Genomic DNA, 16877 nt, shown 5'->3' on the forward strand with positions numbered 1-16877 from the left:
TTTCTGACCTAATGTGCATGTTGTCTCAATTTTTCACTTGCCCTGAGCAGTAGCTCAAAATGAAATCAGTTTAATAGAATAGTTTTTACTGCATGTAGATTTTGTCACAAGTATTGCTTACAGGATTACAAAACTCACTCTCTTCAAAGCACAGCTGGGATCTATATTAAGCCTAGAGAAAATAGCTAGAACTCTGCCAGCCTACAAAGTGATGGTATTATTCTCTAATATCAGGCTTCACTGACATACAGATATACCCAGTGGGCACTAGAAACCAGTATGGAGTCTGTGAGACTTGACTGTTCCATAATAAAATTTATTGCCTCTATTTATTATTTTCCCAAAGAAGAAACCAAGATGAGAACAGGAAAATGTAAGATAGAGAATTCTTCAGAAACCATGTTTGTATTGTGATTTCAAGAAGAACAGCAATTTGAGAAGCAGAGAAGGAATATAAGGCTCTTCAAATACAGAACACTGATTTCTCTTCTATTTCTAGAATTACATTATAGTATTCCTAGCACCACAAGTTCAGAAAATGAGAATGTGAATGCTAAAGTCTCAAAAATACATTTCCTTCTGCAAATGTGAAAAAAATAATGTGATATTCTTTTGTTGTGGTATGACTTTCAGAGTGAATGTTTTATGGAAAAAAGTGTCAAGAGATTCATAAAAAAATTGAAATGGTTGCTAACACACACAGATATGAAACACAGAGATTGTAACAGTTATAAGAGAAATAACAAATAACTTTTTCAAAACAGTCTTGTTCATTCTGGCACCTTCTTTTCCACATCACATTTGTAAGAAATCCTTCATTTAGATGAAGAAACTTCTTCCCTTGTACGGTCCTTTCCCTGCTCTATGCTTCCCACTACCTTCCCATCTAAGACACAATCACATCCACCCAATGCCCTCTAGCAGTTTCACAAACTCACTGCTTGAAGTCACTCTTCTTGCCTTATTTCTATGCACATTTTGGGTGTAGACACAACCTGAAGGGAAGGGAGGGTAAGAGAAGGACAAACCATACCTGTGGTTCATCTGTACTTCAGACTACAAGGTGCAGAAACCATGTTTGCCTAGACAGGCAAAACTTGGTGAAATTATGCTAAAATATCCACACTACCTGGCACACTACACTTGCAAAGTCAAGTGCCCAAGAGACAGAAAATGCCAAAAATAAGGTAACCCACATAACCTTAATCCAGGACCCAGGGGTTTACATGTCGTGGTAGCATTATCAGTTTACAAGACAGAATACCATCTTTTGAAAATCATCATGACTCACTCACTGCACAAACCAGCTGGGCTCACTGCAAAGCAATCACTCAATATCTTTGTTGTTCACTGATCCAGGCCTTCTCTCCCATGTGTTTTTCTAATCCCGTTCTGAAAGCAGAAAAGCCCATCAGGAAACAACTATTTTGATCATGTCTTTGCCACAGTTATTCAGGTAATCTCACAAACATTTATTTGCATTTATTTCACGAAAGCTATTATGCAGTGCAGGTTTTGTGATGCGCAATACAGAGTAAGGAATGAGTGGGTATTAATTTGAAGTGCTCATAACTTGCTCAGCTGCTGAGTTGTAGAGTGCCCTATGCATCTGGCATGATTTTCATATTCAAAGTGTAGTTTCCACGTGGCAGCAGGAGGAGCAGGAGTTCCTCCTAATTTATGCAAAACAACTCGCAGACAAGGGAAGGACTGTTATTGCTACCTATGTAGAGCTGAGTTTAAGTGATTTGTCCATTGTCACATACTATCATGTGGCAGGGATATCACTTTACTCCCTTAAATACTGTTTGCTGTAAACACACTCTCATTTTGCTACCTGCATTCCCTTGCCCACTCACTCATTCTTCTAGACAACTTTTTGTTTTTCCAGTGCAGAAATGTTGCTCAGGCACATTTTTAGTGTTTCTATAGTTGTCTGGAACTTCTAAACACGTAGCAGAATAGCTCTGGCCATATAGTTGTATGGGTAGTAATCCCTGCCATGTTCTGCACACAAATACAGTCTTACCACATGGAGGTGATACAGCTGCTGTCTCCCAGCAAAGCAGATAAAAAACACCCTAGCACTGTTGGATTTCCTGTGAACTCATGTACATTGCTTCCCAAGGAACCCAGGACAAAAAAGCCCACCAGAAAACAACTATTATGAATCAGATAATCTCAAGCATTTACTTGCATTTGTTTTACAAAAGCTATTATGTGGTGCTGGTTGTGTGATGCACAACATAGATAAAGGAATGAGTGAGTATTGAAGTGCTCATAGCACACTTTAACTTAAAATGCACTGGGAAGTCTTAACCTCCCATGCTACATGACAATTCACCCTCAAAGCTTAGTTTTCTATGCCTTTACTTGCAGAGAGCTTCATCAAGATCCTGGAGCCTAAAAATGTACAAACACCCCAAGAAATACTCACAGCTTCACAGAATCCCAAAACAGGTCAGGCTGGAAGAGACTACTGTGGTTCATCTGGTCCTGCTCGAGCAGGGTCATCCCAGAGCACACAGAACAGGATTGTGTCCAGATGGGTCTGGGATAGATCCAGTGAGGGAGATTCCATGCCTTCTCTGGAGAGTCAGTTCCAGTTTCTCTGCACAGGAAAGAAATTCTCCCTCATGTTCAGGTGGAACTTCCTGGCCATCAGCTCCTGCCCGTTCCTCCTGTCCCATTGCTGGGACCAGGGAGCAGAGCCTGGTCCATGCCCTGACTCCTCCCTGCAGACACTGACACACAGGGATGAGGGCCCCTCTCAGAAATCTCCAGGCTGAACAGGCCCAGCTCCCTCAGCCTTTCCTCACTGAGATGCTCCGGGCCCTTCCTCATCTTTGTCACCCTCCACTGAACCTGCTCCAGGAGCTCCACATCTCTCCTGTCCTGAGGAGTCCCGAACTGGACACAGCGCTCCAGGTGATCCTCAGCAGGGCTGAGGAGCAGGACCATCTCCCTTGATTGTGACGGCCATGGCATATTACAGGAACATTAAACATACACTGACCAAAGTGCACCACCTGCCTGTTCTTTCACTGGCAGTGACAGCTGATGTGAGATGAGCATGGCTGGGGCAGTCACTGAATTTGCTACTGTGGATGTGCTCAACAAAATTTAAGGAACAAACCACTGAAGGCGGGGGCATACAGAAGGGGAAGGACGAAGACAGCGACACAGACAGACCGAGCGCCTGCCAGCCCCACACCCAAAGCCTCTCCCCACACGGCTGCCGAGAGGGTGGGGCCGCCTCCTTGCTCTCTGAATGGCGCATTTGGCTGTCAATCACAGTCTCACCCCGCCCCTGTCAGGCCGACCGTGTGGGCGGAGCAAAGCCCCACCCCCCCTCGCGCTCCGATTGGCTGAATCAGCTGTCAGTTGGCTCCGCCTCCTCGGCGCTCCCTCTGGGTTTAGAATGCGGGGAGGAAAATGGTGCAGAGACCCCTCGCGATCTGATTGGCCAAGTCGGAACGCCACTCAAACAGAGACCCCGCCCCCAGCGGGACAGCTGACTGCTCAGTCCCGTGACAGGGACCGCGCGGCAATTGGTCAGCTCTGCCGAGTCCCGCCCACTCGTCCTGAATACCGCCCACGGATTGGCTGTCGCGGCTGTCTGTCAGGCGGCGGGCGGGGCGCTCGGTGTGTCTGTCCGCGGCGCGGCCCGGCGGTGGCTCATGGCGGACATGGGGCGGCGCGGCGGGGCCGGTCGGGCCCTGGGGCTGGCGACGCTGGTGGCGGCGGCCTGTGTCGCCGGTGGGTGAGCGGGGACGGGCCGGCGCGGGGGAGAGCCGGGAGGAGGGCCGCCCGGCCGCTGCAGGGGCATATTGCGGGAAAGGGGCTGGGCCGCAGTGCTGGGGAGGGGGAAAGGTGAAGGGAAAGGTGAGGGCGCTGTCTGTGTCTGTGGGTGCCAGGCTCAGGACCGAGGGTGGCAGCGGGGGTCTGTCACTGTGCTGCAGCTCCCTGCCCCCACCCCCATCCTCCTCCACAGACCGTGCTCGAACCCTTTTATCCTGCCCCTTTCAGTCCAAAGGCTGGTTTATATTAAATCATAAATTTCTATAATTTTATTGGGTAAGTTCATGATAGAAAATATTTTTATAAAATTATTTTTATAATTATATTACAAAGTTATTCTGTATCAATATTATATTATTATATTTAGATAATATATTGTATATTTTGATAATGCATGTGTATAATTGTATGTAATGTGCTACTTTATTGAATTAATTTATATGGTATACAGATGATATTAAAATCCAATTCTGTAAGCTGAGACAGGGATTCAGATCAGATACTAGAAAAAAAAATCGGAATAGGTTGCCCAGGGAGGTGATGAAGTCACCACCCCTGGAGGTGTTTGAGGTGTCTGGCTCTGGCCCTGGGTGATCTCGTTTAGGGGTCACAGTGGCAGTGCTGGGTTGATGGTAGGACTTGATGTCTTAGGGGTCTCTTCCAACTCTGATGATTCTGTGATAGACACACATAATTTTGTTATTTTTTATGAATTTTCACGTGTTGCTGAGCTGTTCCTGTGGTCACTGTGGCCTCTGTGTTACCTGCTGTGAGTCAGGCTTGTGATGGCACTTCTGGGCCCTGTGAATATTTCTCAGTCAATGTTCCTTGGCTCTCCAGGTTCACAAAGGCTTTTGAGAACCTGAGGTACAACTTTGGCAGGGTAGGAATTAGGTTAACTATTCCATAAGCAATTAGAGGGAATCTGCTGATGTTCCCACCTTCAAATTTAGTTTTAATGGTAATCTTTAACAAGTCTAGTGAGGAAAATTCGGTTGTGAAGGGTTAATGCTCTGACTTTATCCACCTGAGCAGTCCTGCCCTAAGTAAGCCAGTTTGTCCTAGATAATGTGACAGCCTTGTGGAGAGCAGCATCTGAAATCCTATGGATTTGTAGCCATTTTGTAAATTCTTACTTAAAGGATTTGGTCCAGAAACATTTCTGCCCTTCAAAATATGGGTTGATCTACCATTAAAATTGGTAGCAGGCCACCCAAGGAACACATCAATTTAAATAAATTCTTGAATCTGCTCCATAATATCACTTGGTTTGGCCTCTTTCCTTCCTTTTGCCCCCCTCCCCAGCCTGCATCTCAGAACTTTGTCCTTTGGTGTGTTTATCATAACATAGCTCAGATTTACTGTCAACATTTGTATGCGTGATCATGAGCCAGGCTTTGGAACAGCATCTTCAAGGTCACATTAAATTAATATTAGGGAAGTTTTTAGCTGCACAACACATCAGTTCACTCTTGCATTGTTTTTGTAAATAGCCTTTAGATTTGTAGATGCCCTGGAAAACTCTTGTATATCACTGCTTGGATTGGTAACCAATTTTCAGTGATCAATCATATGAATAAATACTTCTATTTTCTTTAGACAGTTACCTTACTCATGCAATTTTGAGGTTTGTAGTCAGATTCATTGTATAATTGGAACTTGAACATACAGGCCTGCAAATAGTTGTTACTCTATTTCTTGACTATCTTGTATCAAATCAGTTTTCTGGTGGCAGCCTACTCAGATTGCTCATTGGGGAGCACATGCCTGAAAATTTGCATTGTGCATGTTACTACTTATATGTACCAAAAAAATTTTAATATTTATTAAGATAATTTTTGGTGTACACAGTATTGCAGCTGTGCCTAAGTGACTTTAAGATAGGAAGCCAGGTTGAAAGAAGCCCTTCTCATATTTTCATGGAGGCCTTTCTACCTTTTTTTACCTATGTGGTAAATTACTGTCATCATAAAACAGTTTAGAAATATGCCTTTAATCAACTTTGTTATTCAAAATAATGGAGAAGAGAGTGAAGGGGGATCCCAGATCAGTGAAAACCCAGTGTTGCAGATTGAGGCTCCACGCAGTTCCAGTGCTGCATCCAAGGAAGACAAACATCTCAGGGTGTCCTGAGGTGGAGCAGGGACAGCAGAGCTGTTCTGCAGGAGCCAGCTTGTCCTGGCAGGGCCTGGTTTAAGCCATCACTGAGAAATCCCTCTGGACTTCCTGGCTCTGGGCTCAGTGGCTCTGGCTGTTGCCTGCATGAGCAGAGGTGTTGTGCCAAGCAGTCCTGGAAGCAAACAGAGCTGTGCTGGTGCTTTGTGAGCTTAACAGGATTTTGGAGTCTGCCTGGCTCCATTGAGAGTTCACTTTACCAGGTCTACTGGTAAAATACCAGACTGCTTGTGGCCTGTTACACAGAACTGTGCTGTTGTTTGAATAATTGCCCTGCTGTCGTTAATATGGGTCTGTTAATTCTTAGTCATTGTGGTATAGAAACCTTACTTTGTATTCCAGAGCATTAAAATGATCAGTTCTCATCCCTGGCTTTCCATAAACTGATAGGCATGGGAGGGAGGAAGAAGAAATGAAAGCTCAAATACCTTTTTTTCCCTGTTCTGTAAAGGAAAAGATTGGAGGAACGCTGGCAGCTGTTTGTGTCTGTTTTTCAGGTGTGTGTGGTGGTGAACTCAGTATCCTGCGCTCCCCTCAGTGGGTTGTGTTCCGGGATGGGAGCTGGCCCATCCCGGGCGAGCGCATCCCGGATGTCGCTGCACTGACCATGGGCTTTTCTGTTGAAGAGGTACGTTCCAGCTCTTGATTGTGAAACACCTCTAAAGCTGCAGACCTGCTCACTCACAATGCAAATCTTCCTGTCATGTGCTGGAATATATAAAATATTGCCCTGCTTGTCATGAGGAACGCATGACTGGACAGAGGTGGTTTCCAGGACAGAGCTGTGTGGGTCATGTGAGCAGCCAGAAGCTGTGCTAGCTGGGTGATTTGAGTCAGCAGCTGTAGAAGGAAGCCTGCAGAGCTCTCCAATGCTGTTCCTCAGTTCCTCTGAGACCCAGCTGTGTGCTGTATCCCCCCATCCACGGTCACAAACTGAGGATCTGTGGAACCACTGTCACTTCTTGCACACGGGCTCTCTGTAGGGCTCTGCTCCTGAGTCATTTGAAGATGAGGAATGGCTTGGCAAGGCAGGCATTTTGTCAGGTCAGCAGGCCTGTCTGCTGAGCAGAGTTAGAACAAGTATGTTGGTTACCTAGGAAATAATCCAAACCTTAGAAACGTGGTTTGTGGTAGTGTTTCTCCACATTCAGTATTCAAATATAATTTAAGCAATGTTTAAAGTGGGGCACATGAGCAGGAGCCCTTGGATTGATTCCATCTTGCCTACTGAATTTTTTTGCTGGGCCTCAGCAGGGATGAGTGGCTGTTGAAGCAGTAGATGAAAGTGTAATAGGGAGATATTTTTGGCAGTGTCTGTGTGCAGCCAGATACTGAAATCTGCAGGCTGAGGCATTCTCACAGTGCTGGTGAGGGCAGCCAGTTCTCATTTCTTCCATACATCAGCTAGGGAAGAGGTCTGATAAGGCTGGTTTGAATGTGTTTAGGAATTAGCCTGTGTTTTGGAATTTGAAAATACCATGCTAGCAATTAATTCTGCTTTTTTGTCGTCAAACTAGCAACAAACTTATATGAGTAGTATGAGGAGTAAACTTTGATTATTTTATCAGGAAAAACCAACATATTGAATGGTATCATGTGTGTTTCATATAAAGACAGAAAAACAGTGGAGTTTGGCTTGTTCCTTCCATTTGGCATCCTGATCATCCAGAGATATGTCATGGATATGGAAAAAGGTGTTTTGTTACTCACTCTGTGCCTTTGCCACAGCTTGGGAATTCATTTGTTGTGATGGTCTGTAGCATCCTTTAGGAATAGTTCTCTGTTACTAATAATTCAAATGCTAGAAGCAGGCAGGGAAGGAAGTGTTGGAGTGATTGTTCAGTTCAGCCCTGGAGCTGAGAGTTCCTGAGAGCTGTCCCTGAGGCAGAGATCACTGTGTGAGCAGCTTCCAGCCCTGGTAAGGAGAGCACTGCAGGGCCCAGGCACTTCTTTTGCAGCTCACATCAAAGCTGTAGTCTAGGAGCCTAAACTGACAGTGCAGCAAGACCACTGTAGGGAATTTGGAATTCTTAGTGCATTACATTGGGAATTCTCAGAAGGAGTCATTCAATATTCTTCCCTTGTTGAAGGAAAACAAAACCAAACCTCATTTTTGTCCCTGATGATGCTTTAAAGAGTTTTTCCTTTGTTTCTGCGAGGTGATACAAATCATAGTGTCAGTCACATTTAATTCTAAAATGCAATTAAATTGGCTTTCAATAAAAGGGCACTTATGTCATTTACACAAATAGGGAGATCTGTTTGCCTTTATTCCAGACAGATGAATTTGTATTTTGTGCCTGAATAAACCAGTCAGCCTCCACTGTGCTCTTACTGATTTGTAATTGTAGTAAGCTACTAAAAAATCTTTTTATATTTCTGTGAAAATTTGTACATTTAAGTTTAGTTGCCTGTTGTGATTGGCACATCCCTCTCTTCCCCTTCCTTTCCACTCTGTTTTCTCTTGTGCTGGAAATATCAAGATGTTAGTGATTTTTTTAAGTTCAGCCTTCACTTTCTAAATACAGACTAAAGTATTTATAATTTAATTATGGGAAATAACTCCTCATATATCCATTATATATAATGTTTTCTTAGTGTAGACTTTGCTGTGAAGTTGCTGGTTAAACTAACAGTTCCTTCATGGTTGGCTGGCGTTACTCAGGGTGAAAGCAGTGTAGTATTAATTTACTTCTCCATGAAGTTTCCAAGAGGCTGTCCTACACAGAGGCATTAACAGCATAATTAGTTATTTTGCTTTAATAGTGGGAAGAACTCTTCTCTTTGCCTGTGAAGTACAACTTTTTTGTTTTTTGCTGTTTTGTACTAGGACCTCCCGTGGCCTGGGCTGGGCGTGGGGGATCTGTTTCACCGGCCACAAGCCACTGTGCTGGTGACAGTGAAGGGCGTGGACAAGTTGCCTGTGAAGGGGTTTTCTTACCCCATTGAGAATGTGAGTACCCACATTGGGAGCTGTCACGTCATTCCTGGGACTCCTGTGGGCCAATGACAAGTACATGGTTCTCTGCTGTAATTCCTGATGTTCACTTGTTTCCTGCTTCCCTTGAGGTTTGCACATCCCCTGAACTGGTGGGTCAATAATCTACTCAGGATTCTGTAAGAGGCCCTTGAGGTCACCCAGGGCTTCCTGTTGTGTTCAGTACAACATGCTTTGTTTGACCAAGCATTTTTTCCTTGAAAGACAGCTAATTTTAATTTTTGTACCAATCCACGTCTTCCCATGGTAACTTAGTATTTCAAAATCAGAATTGTTAAGTTTTTTACTTTAGCTGAGTACGTGATAACATTTTATATGGATTGATTTTTGATGTACTGTATCACCCTCTGAGTGGTCTTTTGAGTTTTCCTCAAGTACTTGACTATGAAATACAACACTTAGAGACATCATTCCATTATATTGCATCAAGAACAAATCAACACACATTACATTTACTTATCACTGTCTGTCTTTGCTAAGGCTTCTCGGGCTTGTTACAGCAACAAAGAATCCTTTAGGCTGGGAGGGAACTCTGAAAATCTCATCCAATGCCCAGATCAAGCAGGATCAGCCAGAGCAGGCTGACCAGCACTGTGTTCAGTCAGGATGTGAGCATCTCCACAAATGGAGACTCCATGACCTCTGGGCAACCTCTGCCAGCATTTGATCACCCTTGGAGTAAAAAACTTTGTTCTTTTGTTAAAATTTCCTGGGTTGCCTCTGCCGTTGCCTCTTCTGTCATAGGACACTTTAGGTACTGAATGGAAATGTGTCATTCTGCATCTTTTTTTAATAAAACCCAGAAGTAAATGTTTAAAAAAACCTTTAACAGTTCTGTTAGCTTGCCAGTAATGGCACTATACTGTGCTAGCATTTCTTCTATTTTTAGTAGGTTTTTTTATATGTGTCTTTTTTTGTTTCAGCAGTTGGTCTTTCTGCTGGTATGTTTTCACCCATCAGTTTTTTGTGCTTCGTAACTTTCCATTTGCAGCAAGATTGTTCCCCTTTTGCATTGCGTCTATATTTGATGATCTAAAGGCTGTAGTCTAAGTTTAAATAATCCTCTTAATTCACAGTCATGGTCCCTTGGAGTTCTTCAGGATATCCTGTGTCTGCCACATAAATAAAATGTCAGTTCAAAGATACACAGGTGATGTTTTGTTTTGCACACAGGTTCCTATTACTTATGATCACTTTGGAAACGTGCATACCCTTCACTTTTCTTTTGTAGTTAAAATCAGTAGCCCCTGTTTAACCCAAAAATCTGACTGGACTTTGTTTTCCAGGCTGTTCCTTTCAGCCTGGACAGTGTTGCAAATGCCATCCATACTCTATTTTCTGAGGAGACGCCCGTGGTGCTGCAGCTGGCCCCCAGTGAGGAGGTGAGCACTGCTTCACTCCTGCTTCCAAACCTCTTTCCCCTTGTGCGGCTGGAGCAAACCCAGCTGATCACACGAAATTCAGGCCTGGAGGTTGCAGTTCTTAGTTCATTAGTTATTGCAGATGGGTTATTAGTGTGTGCCTGCAGAGGCTGGGCAGGAGCTCTGCTGGCAGTGACCCGTGGCTGTTCTGCAGAGGGTGTACATGGTGGGCAAGGCCAACGCCGTGTTCGAGGATCTCCCAGTGACGCTGCGCCAGCTGCGGAGCCGCCTCTTCCAGGACAGCTCCGTCCTCAGCTCCCTCCCGCTCAGCTCCCTCAGCAGGAACAACGAGGTACAAACCATTCAGCTGGGGAATTTCTGTGGGTTTTTTTCTAATATTCTTGGTTAGCTTGTGCTTTTCTCCTTCCCTGCTTTTTCTTCCCTCTTTCTTTGCCTAAGAGCCCGTTCCTGATTTTTTTCTAACCAAATTAACTAAGTTCAAACATCCTTTTTCTAAGTAAATTATTGAAAGAGTTATTTCCTCCTAGCATGTTCTGATGCTGTAGCAGACAGCTGTTATAAAACATGTGCAATAAAACAAGATTTCCCTAACTTGGGTTTCATCAAAGGAAATATGTCTCTGCCTCTTCCCTCAGGTTGACTTGCTTTTTCTGTCAGAACTTCAAGTCCTACATGATATTGCAAGCCTGGTAAGGTGTTTTGAAACATTTTTCCCTGCATTGTGTCACAAACTTCAGAGATCTTTAAAGCTGAGAAGCCATAACCAGGGTACTTGGCAACCAGTGATATATATCCTAGTCATCAGCTGATTCTGTCAGTTTAAATAATGCATTCTCTTTGTATCAGCCCCATCACTGCAATTGTGAGTGAGAACCATAATCATCTGTAGTTTTCTTCTGTGTTGTGTTTGGTCAGAACAGGGAGAGTTCTGAAATACTCAATGAAGAATTTGCTGGGGCTTTCTTTGGTGTCTAACTTGAGAAGTACAATGGTAGTTAAGAACATGTTCTTAGCCCTGTCCACATTTTACTTCAAAATATCACTTTATCTGAAAAGACTGGAGTGACTTTTGTGCCCTGATGTGATGGTGATAGAAATGCTCCAATGGAGGGGTGAGCTTTTAATCCTGAGGATTTTTTACCAAGAAGCTGCTGTCTTGTTGCTGTAGTTTAGGGTTTGTTTTAGTGGCTCAGTGGTGTGTGGGCCTTTTTGTTTGATTTTAGTTTTTCCTGTGTGCCCTTTAAGCTGCAGTCCTTAACTACTGAAGGGAAAGAAAGAGTTGTGGAGAAACTCAAAAATTCACATTAGGTAAAGGGCTAGTAGAGAGAAATGAGGCTCTTGAGAAAATGAGGTGGAACTGCTTGGTTTTGTTTTGCAGGCTAGGAGTGCTGCAGTTTAAGTAGTTGGGAAGATGGGATTGAATTCCTTGTTTTTCAGAGAGTGTTGTCTTGTGCAGGCAAATATCAGTGCTGCATCTTCTCACCTGCAGAAATGCAAGAATATCACTACTGTCCTTTGAGATAATTTGGATTGTATTGGTTAGATTTTCCAACTATTTGATGATAGTTCTCAAATAAACTACTTTTGTACATGGACAACACAAGGTAGAAGTTGCAGCCTACTGAGCCTTGCAAGGGCCAGCTTCAAGCAAGGAAATGATAGTGTCTAAGTCTTGTAGTTATGTGGTCTTGTTTTCTCTGAGTTTTATTTTCATGGCAATTACAGAATGAAGATTCTGATGTCAATAATCGTTCTATTTCTTTTTAGTACACTTTCTATTATGTGTATGTAACCTTGTATCAGGAACAGATGCTACATAATGATCATCTGCTTTTTATGTAGAATTAAAAAAAGAAACAGTTATGGACACCTTCTAGTTGTTGGCAAGAATTCCATTTCCTAATTATGAAATATGACTGTAAAAAGTGAGGCTGGATTAGTCCAAGTAAATTGATTTTGTGCAATGTGTTTTTAAAGTAACCCGTGTATGAATTAATTTCTTTGTGCCCTCAATGTTGTGCCAAAGCTGTCTCGACACAAACACTTAGCCAAAGATCACTCTCCAGACCTTTATTCCCTGGAACTGACTGGTTTGGAAGAGATTGGAAAACGATATGGGGAAGACTCTCAGCAGTTCAAGGATGCTTCTCAAATTCTTGTAGACTCTTTGCAAAAGGTATATTTTTCAGTATTTTAATTTTCGTACTTAATTTTATATATATTATTTATTTTTATGTACTATAATAATATATATTTATATACAATATATTATAATTAATTTTAGTATTTAATATTTTAGTATTACCATGACCAAACTCATGATAATACTAAGAAAATAATTTTTAACTACAAAGAAGTAAGATGTGACTTCATTAGTGCTGGCTTGCCTCATGCTTGTTTTTGTTGTTTGGTTTTTAAAATGCTTCTGTTTAGTTATAAAATAGAATGTTACAATTTGCTTCTTTGGAAAGTGTTGGTATGATTCTACAATGTGTTTGGATATTTTGAACAAAGGAGTAGGGGTGTATTGAAAATTTGTATCAACATGACTTGAAATGTTTGTTTTTCTGGAACAAACACCTTGCATTTGAAAACAGCAGAATGTCTCACAGAAAGAGGCTCTTGGAAATATGGAAATATCTTTATCCCATGGTGCAGTGGTTAGTTTACCCTTGCCCACAAAGCTGTGTAAATGTAAATTTCTAAGACTTTAAAACAGCTGCTGTTCATCCATCAGTGTGCTCAAGAAAGTAATTCTTCAGCAGGTCTTATGTAATCATTAGTTAAATTTTTGTTAAGATCAGTCACTTTTGAGAATTTCCAAAAGTGTGCTGAAAAAATTCAAAAACATCAATTTGTTAGGCCAAATACTTGTTTTCTCTAAGCATTGCTCTTTGGCCTCTTTGACCTTAAGCAAATATATTTAAATATTAGACATATTAGCATTTAGACCAGATAAAAATATTCAGGTTCATGGTTTCCCAGTGGGAGTTTGAGAACCTAAATATTTTGTTGGAACTGACAGACACACAATTGGGAAATGATGCAGGGATGGGCCTTTTGTAAAAGGGATACAAGAGTAAATTTCAGCCCAGAAAGGAGGCAAAGCCACAGTCTGCTGAACAGTGATTGGGGGTGTGAAAGAAGCCTTGTAAACCACGGGAAGGTTGGCATTTAGTGAAATTCCAAAACAGTGTAAACTTTTATAGCTTTCCATAGTTATTCCTGAAGCTGACACCTTCTGTTTTGCTACCTCTTGCTAACAAAACTCTGCTTAATTCCTGGCTGCAGTCTAGGCCTTTCATTAAACCACCTTTTCTTGTCCAGTTTGCAGATGAGATGTTTAATCTGTATGGTGGGAATGCAGTAGTAGAAGTGGTGGCTGTGAAGGAGTTTAACTCTCCCCTCTCAAGGAAGACCCGCTCCATTCTCCAGGCTTCACAGGTAGTACAGCCACATTTTTCTACATCTCATTTATTAAAAGTGGTCCAAAGCATATCAGTTCACCTGAGTGTAACTTTCTTTAAGGGCTAAAATACTGACTGTGACTTAGGTGTGGGTGCAGCTTACTTGCTTGTCTTGAGGTTCACTTTGTCATTCTGTAACTTCACTTGAGCAAGGCTCTGGAGATCATCCAGTCCAACCTGCTGCTCAAAGCAGGACTAATTTAGGAGCTAGATCAAGTTGCTCTGGTTCTTGTCCACCCAAGTTCTTGAAAAGTCCATTCCTGGAAATCCCACAGCCTCTCTTGCTCCAAAGCATTAACCAGATCCATGGTGAAGTCTTTTTCCCTTATTCCTTGTTAGAGTTTGTCTTTCTGTGTTGTCTCCCCAGTGCATGCAGTCCTGTCTCTCAGCTGTGGGAAAACGTTTTCCTTGGCTGGACTCCAGACACAGTCCAGGGTGCAGTTGTCCTGTGTCACTCCAGAGGCACTGCTGGCTCCCATTCCCCTTGTCCACCAGGAGCTCCAGTCCCTCTTTACAGCTGCTCAGTCCCCAGCCTGTGCTGTCACCTGGGTTGTTCTGCCCCAGGTTCAGCACTTTGGATTTCATTTTCCTGTCACCTTCTTTTGGATTCCACTGATGCCATTCACACAATCACCTTTTAGCATTCTGTGCCCTTGCATCGAATTTCTCTAGACAAAATACATCTCTCTCATTTAGGTTGCTCAGACTCTGGATGGAGTCAAGATGTTTGGTGTGCAAGCTCACTTTAAAGTAATAAATATTTTCTTTATTGCAGAGTAAAAAGGAAAATCCATACAACCTTGCCTATCCGTATAACTCTGACTACTCTGTAATCTTCAACATCGTTCTGTGGATGATGATAGGCCTTGCTCTAGCTGTGATAGTTATCTCCTACAACCTCTGGAACATGGATCCTGGCTATGACAGCATCATTTATAGGATGACAAATCAGAAGATAAGAATGGATTGAACTGCACCATATTTCAGCGCAGGAGGATGATGAAGAGCAAGGTCTCCTTGAGCCTGTGTGCAAAAGAAATATTCTGACATGGTTAATTGTGGAAGTTTTTTAAAGGTGTATTTATTTCTAAGTATTTTCCCCCTTTTCAAGACTATTTTGAATGTTAGTAGTAGCACCAGATGGGATTTAGAAGTTGAAATCTTCTTGTTTAAAAAAACCAAAACAGCACTCCCTGGAGTAATTGTTATTAAAGTGATATCATTCCATTTTTTTATCATGTAACGTGTTTTTGAAATGCCCTGTACTGCCTGTGCAAACCAGATAAATTGAAATTATGACAACAACATGTTGTTTGAAACTTTTACCACTAGAAGGTTAAAAATTATAGGTAAATTGTTGTGTTGTATATTATGAACCAGCTGTAAATGTTTAATGTAAATATTTATAATGGTTATATGTAACTTCAGAGAGGAAAGTAAATATTCTTCAGGAAAATACTAAATATAGAATGTAGTACTTCTATCAGCCTAAGATCTAGTAGCACAAGTGGCATTTTGATCTCATGTTGATGCTCAGAGGTGAGCTGAAGGATCACCCAGAGCTGCAGTGGTGGGAGGTGGATAACCCTAGTGTGGCTGGTGTGTGCAGGGCAGTCTGGAAATCCTGAACCAGGATTTGGGATAACCCTGGTGTGTGCAGGGCAGTCTGGAAATCCTGAACCAGGATTTGGGATAACCCTGGTGTGTGCAGGGCAGTCTGGAAATCCTGAACCAGGATTTGGGATAACCCTGGTGTGTGCTGGACAGTCTGGAAATCCTGAGCCAGGATTCAGGATAACCCTGGTGTGGCTGGTGTGTGCAGGGCAGCCTGGAAATCCTGAAGTAGCACCAGTCTGGTCATGGTCTAACGTCATGTACACTTCGAAGTTCCTGTTCTGATGCTTCATGTTCCTTCCATTTGTGTTGATGTTATTATTATAAAAAAATCAGTTCTTTTGGATGATAAGAGTGGACCAACACTTGATTTAAGTATACCTGGATTATAGTCCTGCTTCAACCATTCAATAAAACAAAGAACAGTTGTTCTGGAATGCATTTATTCCTTGTGGCTTTGTAGATGTGGCTGCTTCTGTTTAGGATTTGTTCAGCTGACTGGGGCAGGTGTGGCAGCATCTGATGTGTGACAGTGGCCCTAAGCCTGCAGCAGTTTAGTTTTAACTGTCCTTCAAAAGAAAAATTGTCTTGGGTGGATTTTCCTAAACCAGACAGTGAGAGTAGTTAAAACAAGTGGTTGATCTCTGACTTTGGTGTTTTTTACAACTAGCTCCTTCTTAGAACTCATTTGCTCTTGTGGTAAAAGGAGATCTTCCAGACTTAGAGCTGCATGAATGGAAACTACTTTTTTATCATCTTGCCCTCTGATGTGCTAAACTTTCCCTGCTATTAGGAGATAATTGTTCCACTTCCAGAAAAGATGTTCTCCCTAAATTAGTCTCATTTACTGGCAGTGTCTGAGTTGGTGGCATTGAAATTGTTCTTGTCTTGGAGATACTGGACAGTGATTCAGGTTGAAATGAGCAAATTGCAGGTTTGCCCGAGTCCAAGAAATCCAGTGTAGTGTATGTTACAATCACTTGAAATTACTTTTAATGGCCTTTAAAGTAATCTGGATGATTGATACCAGTAGGTGGAAAGGAAGAGTTGCACTGGCAGTTTCTCTGACAGGAATGTAATTACTGAACGTTCTGTAATACACCATGACAGAGGAGTCAAGGGAAGGTTCCCAGCCAGCTGTGAGAAGTAGGACACAGTGATTATGTCAATGATTATGATTAGATTTATTGCTAATACAGTATCTAAATATTCCCAGTGTAGTATCTAAATAACAATTCTATCATCTCTAACAGTGGATTCAGAGGTTTGATCAGATTAGCAGTCCACTTCAGATACTGGTACAGAGTTTAACAGGAGCTGGTTGTTTAAAGGGGCTGTGTAATTAATGGTAACTATTTAACTGTTGTATATTAGTGTGAAGTTGGCAGTGTAGAATTTGTTTAAATGCGGGACCAGCCATTGAGATGGTCTCTGCCTGTC

At 42.4% G+C, this 16877-nt stretch overlaps 1 protein-coding gene across 1 annotated transcript; it reads left to right on the forward strand.

The window, feature by feature from the left end:
• The first annotated feature begins 3603 nt into the window (after positions 1-3603).
• ATP6AP2 (ATPase H+ transporting accessory protein 2) lies at positions 3604-15874 on the forward strand. The gene is made up of 9 exons (XM_063393031.1): positions 3604-3759; positions 6474-6604; positions 8807-8929; positions 10261-10356; positions 10550-10687; positions 10992-11045; positions 12383-12532; positions 13684-13800; positions 14599-15874. The coding sequence occupies exons 1-9, from the start codon at positions 3681-3683 to the stop codon at positions 14791-14793; spliced, it is 1083 nt and encodes a 360-aa protein (XP_063249101.1). The 5' UTR covers positions 3604-3680; the 3' UTR covers positions 14794-15874.
• Positions 15875-16877: the final 1003 nt, after the last annotated feature.

Source organism: Prinia subflava, chromosome 3, assembly GCF_021018805.1.
Source record: "Prinia subflava isolate CZ2003 ecotype Zambia chromosome 3, Cam_Psub_1.2, whole genome shotgun sequence".
Lineage (NCBI taxonomy): Eukaryota > Metazoa > Chordata > Aves > Passeriformes > Cisticolidae > Prinia > Prinia subflava.

What these genes read in the sequence shown, in the direction of transcription:
- ATP6AP2 (XM_063393031.1), top strand. Translation starts at nt 3,681, where the DNA reads ATGGCGGACATGGGGCGGCGCGGCGGGGCCGGTCGGGCCCTGGGGCTG. An exon ending in AGCTGGCCCCCAGTGAGGAG is followed by an intron (nt 10,357 to 10,549) that starts GTGAGCACTGCT and finishes GCTGTTCTGCAG; the next exon opens with AGGGTGTACATGGTGGGCAA. An exon ending in TACATGATATTGCAAGCCTG is followed by an intron (nt 11,046 to 12,382) that starts GTAAGGTGTTTT and finishes GTTGTGCCAAAG; the next exon opens with CTGTCTCGACACAAACACTT.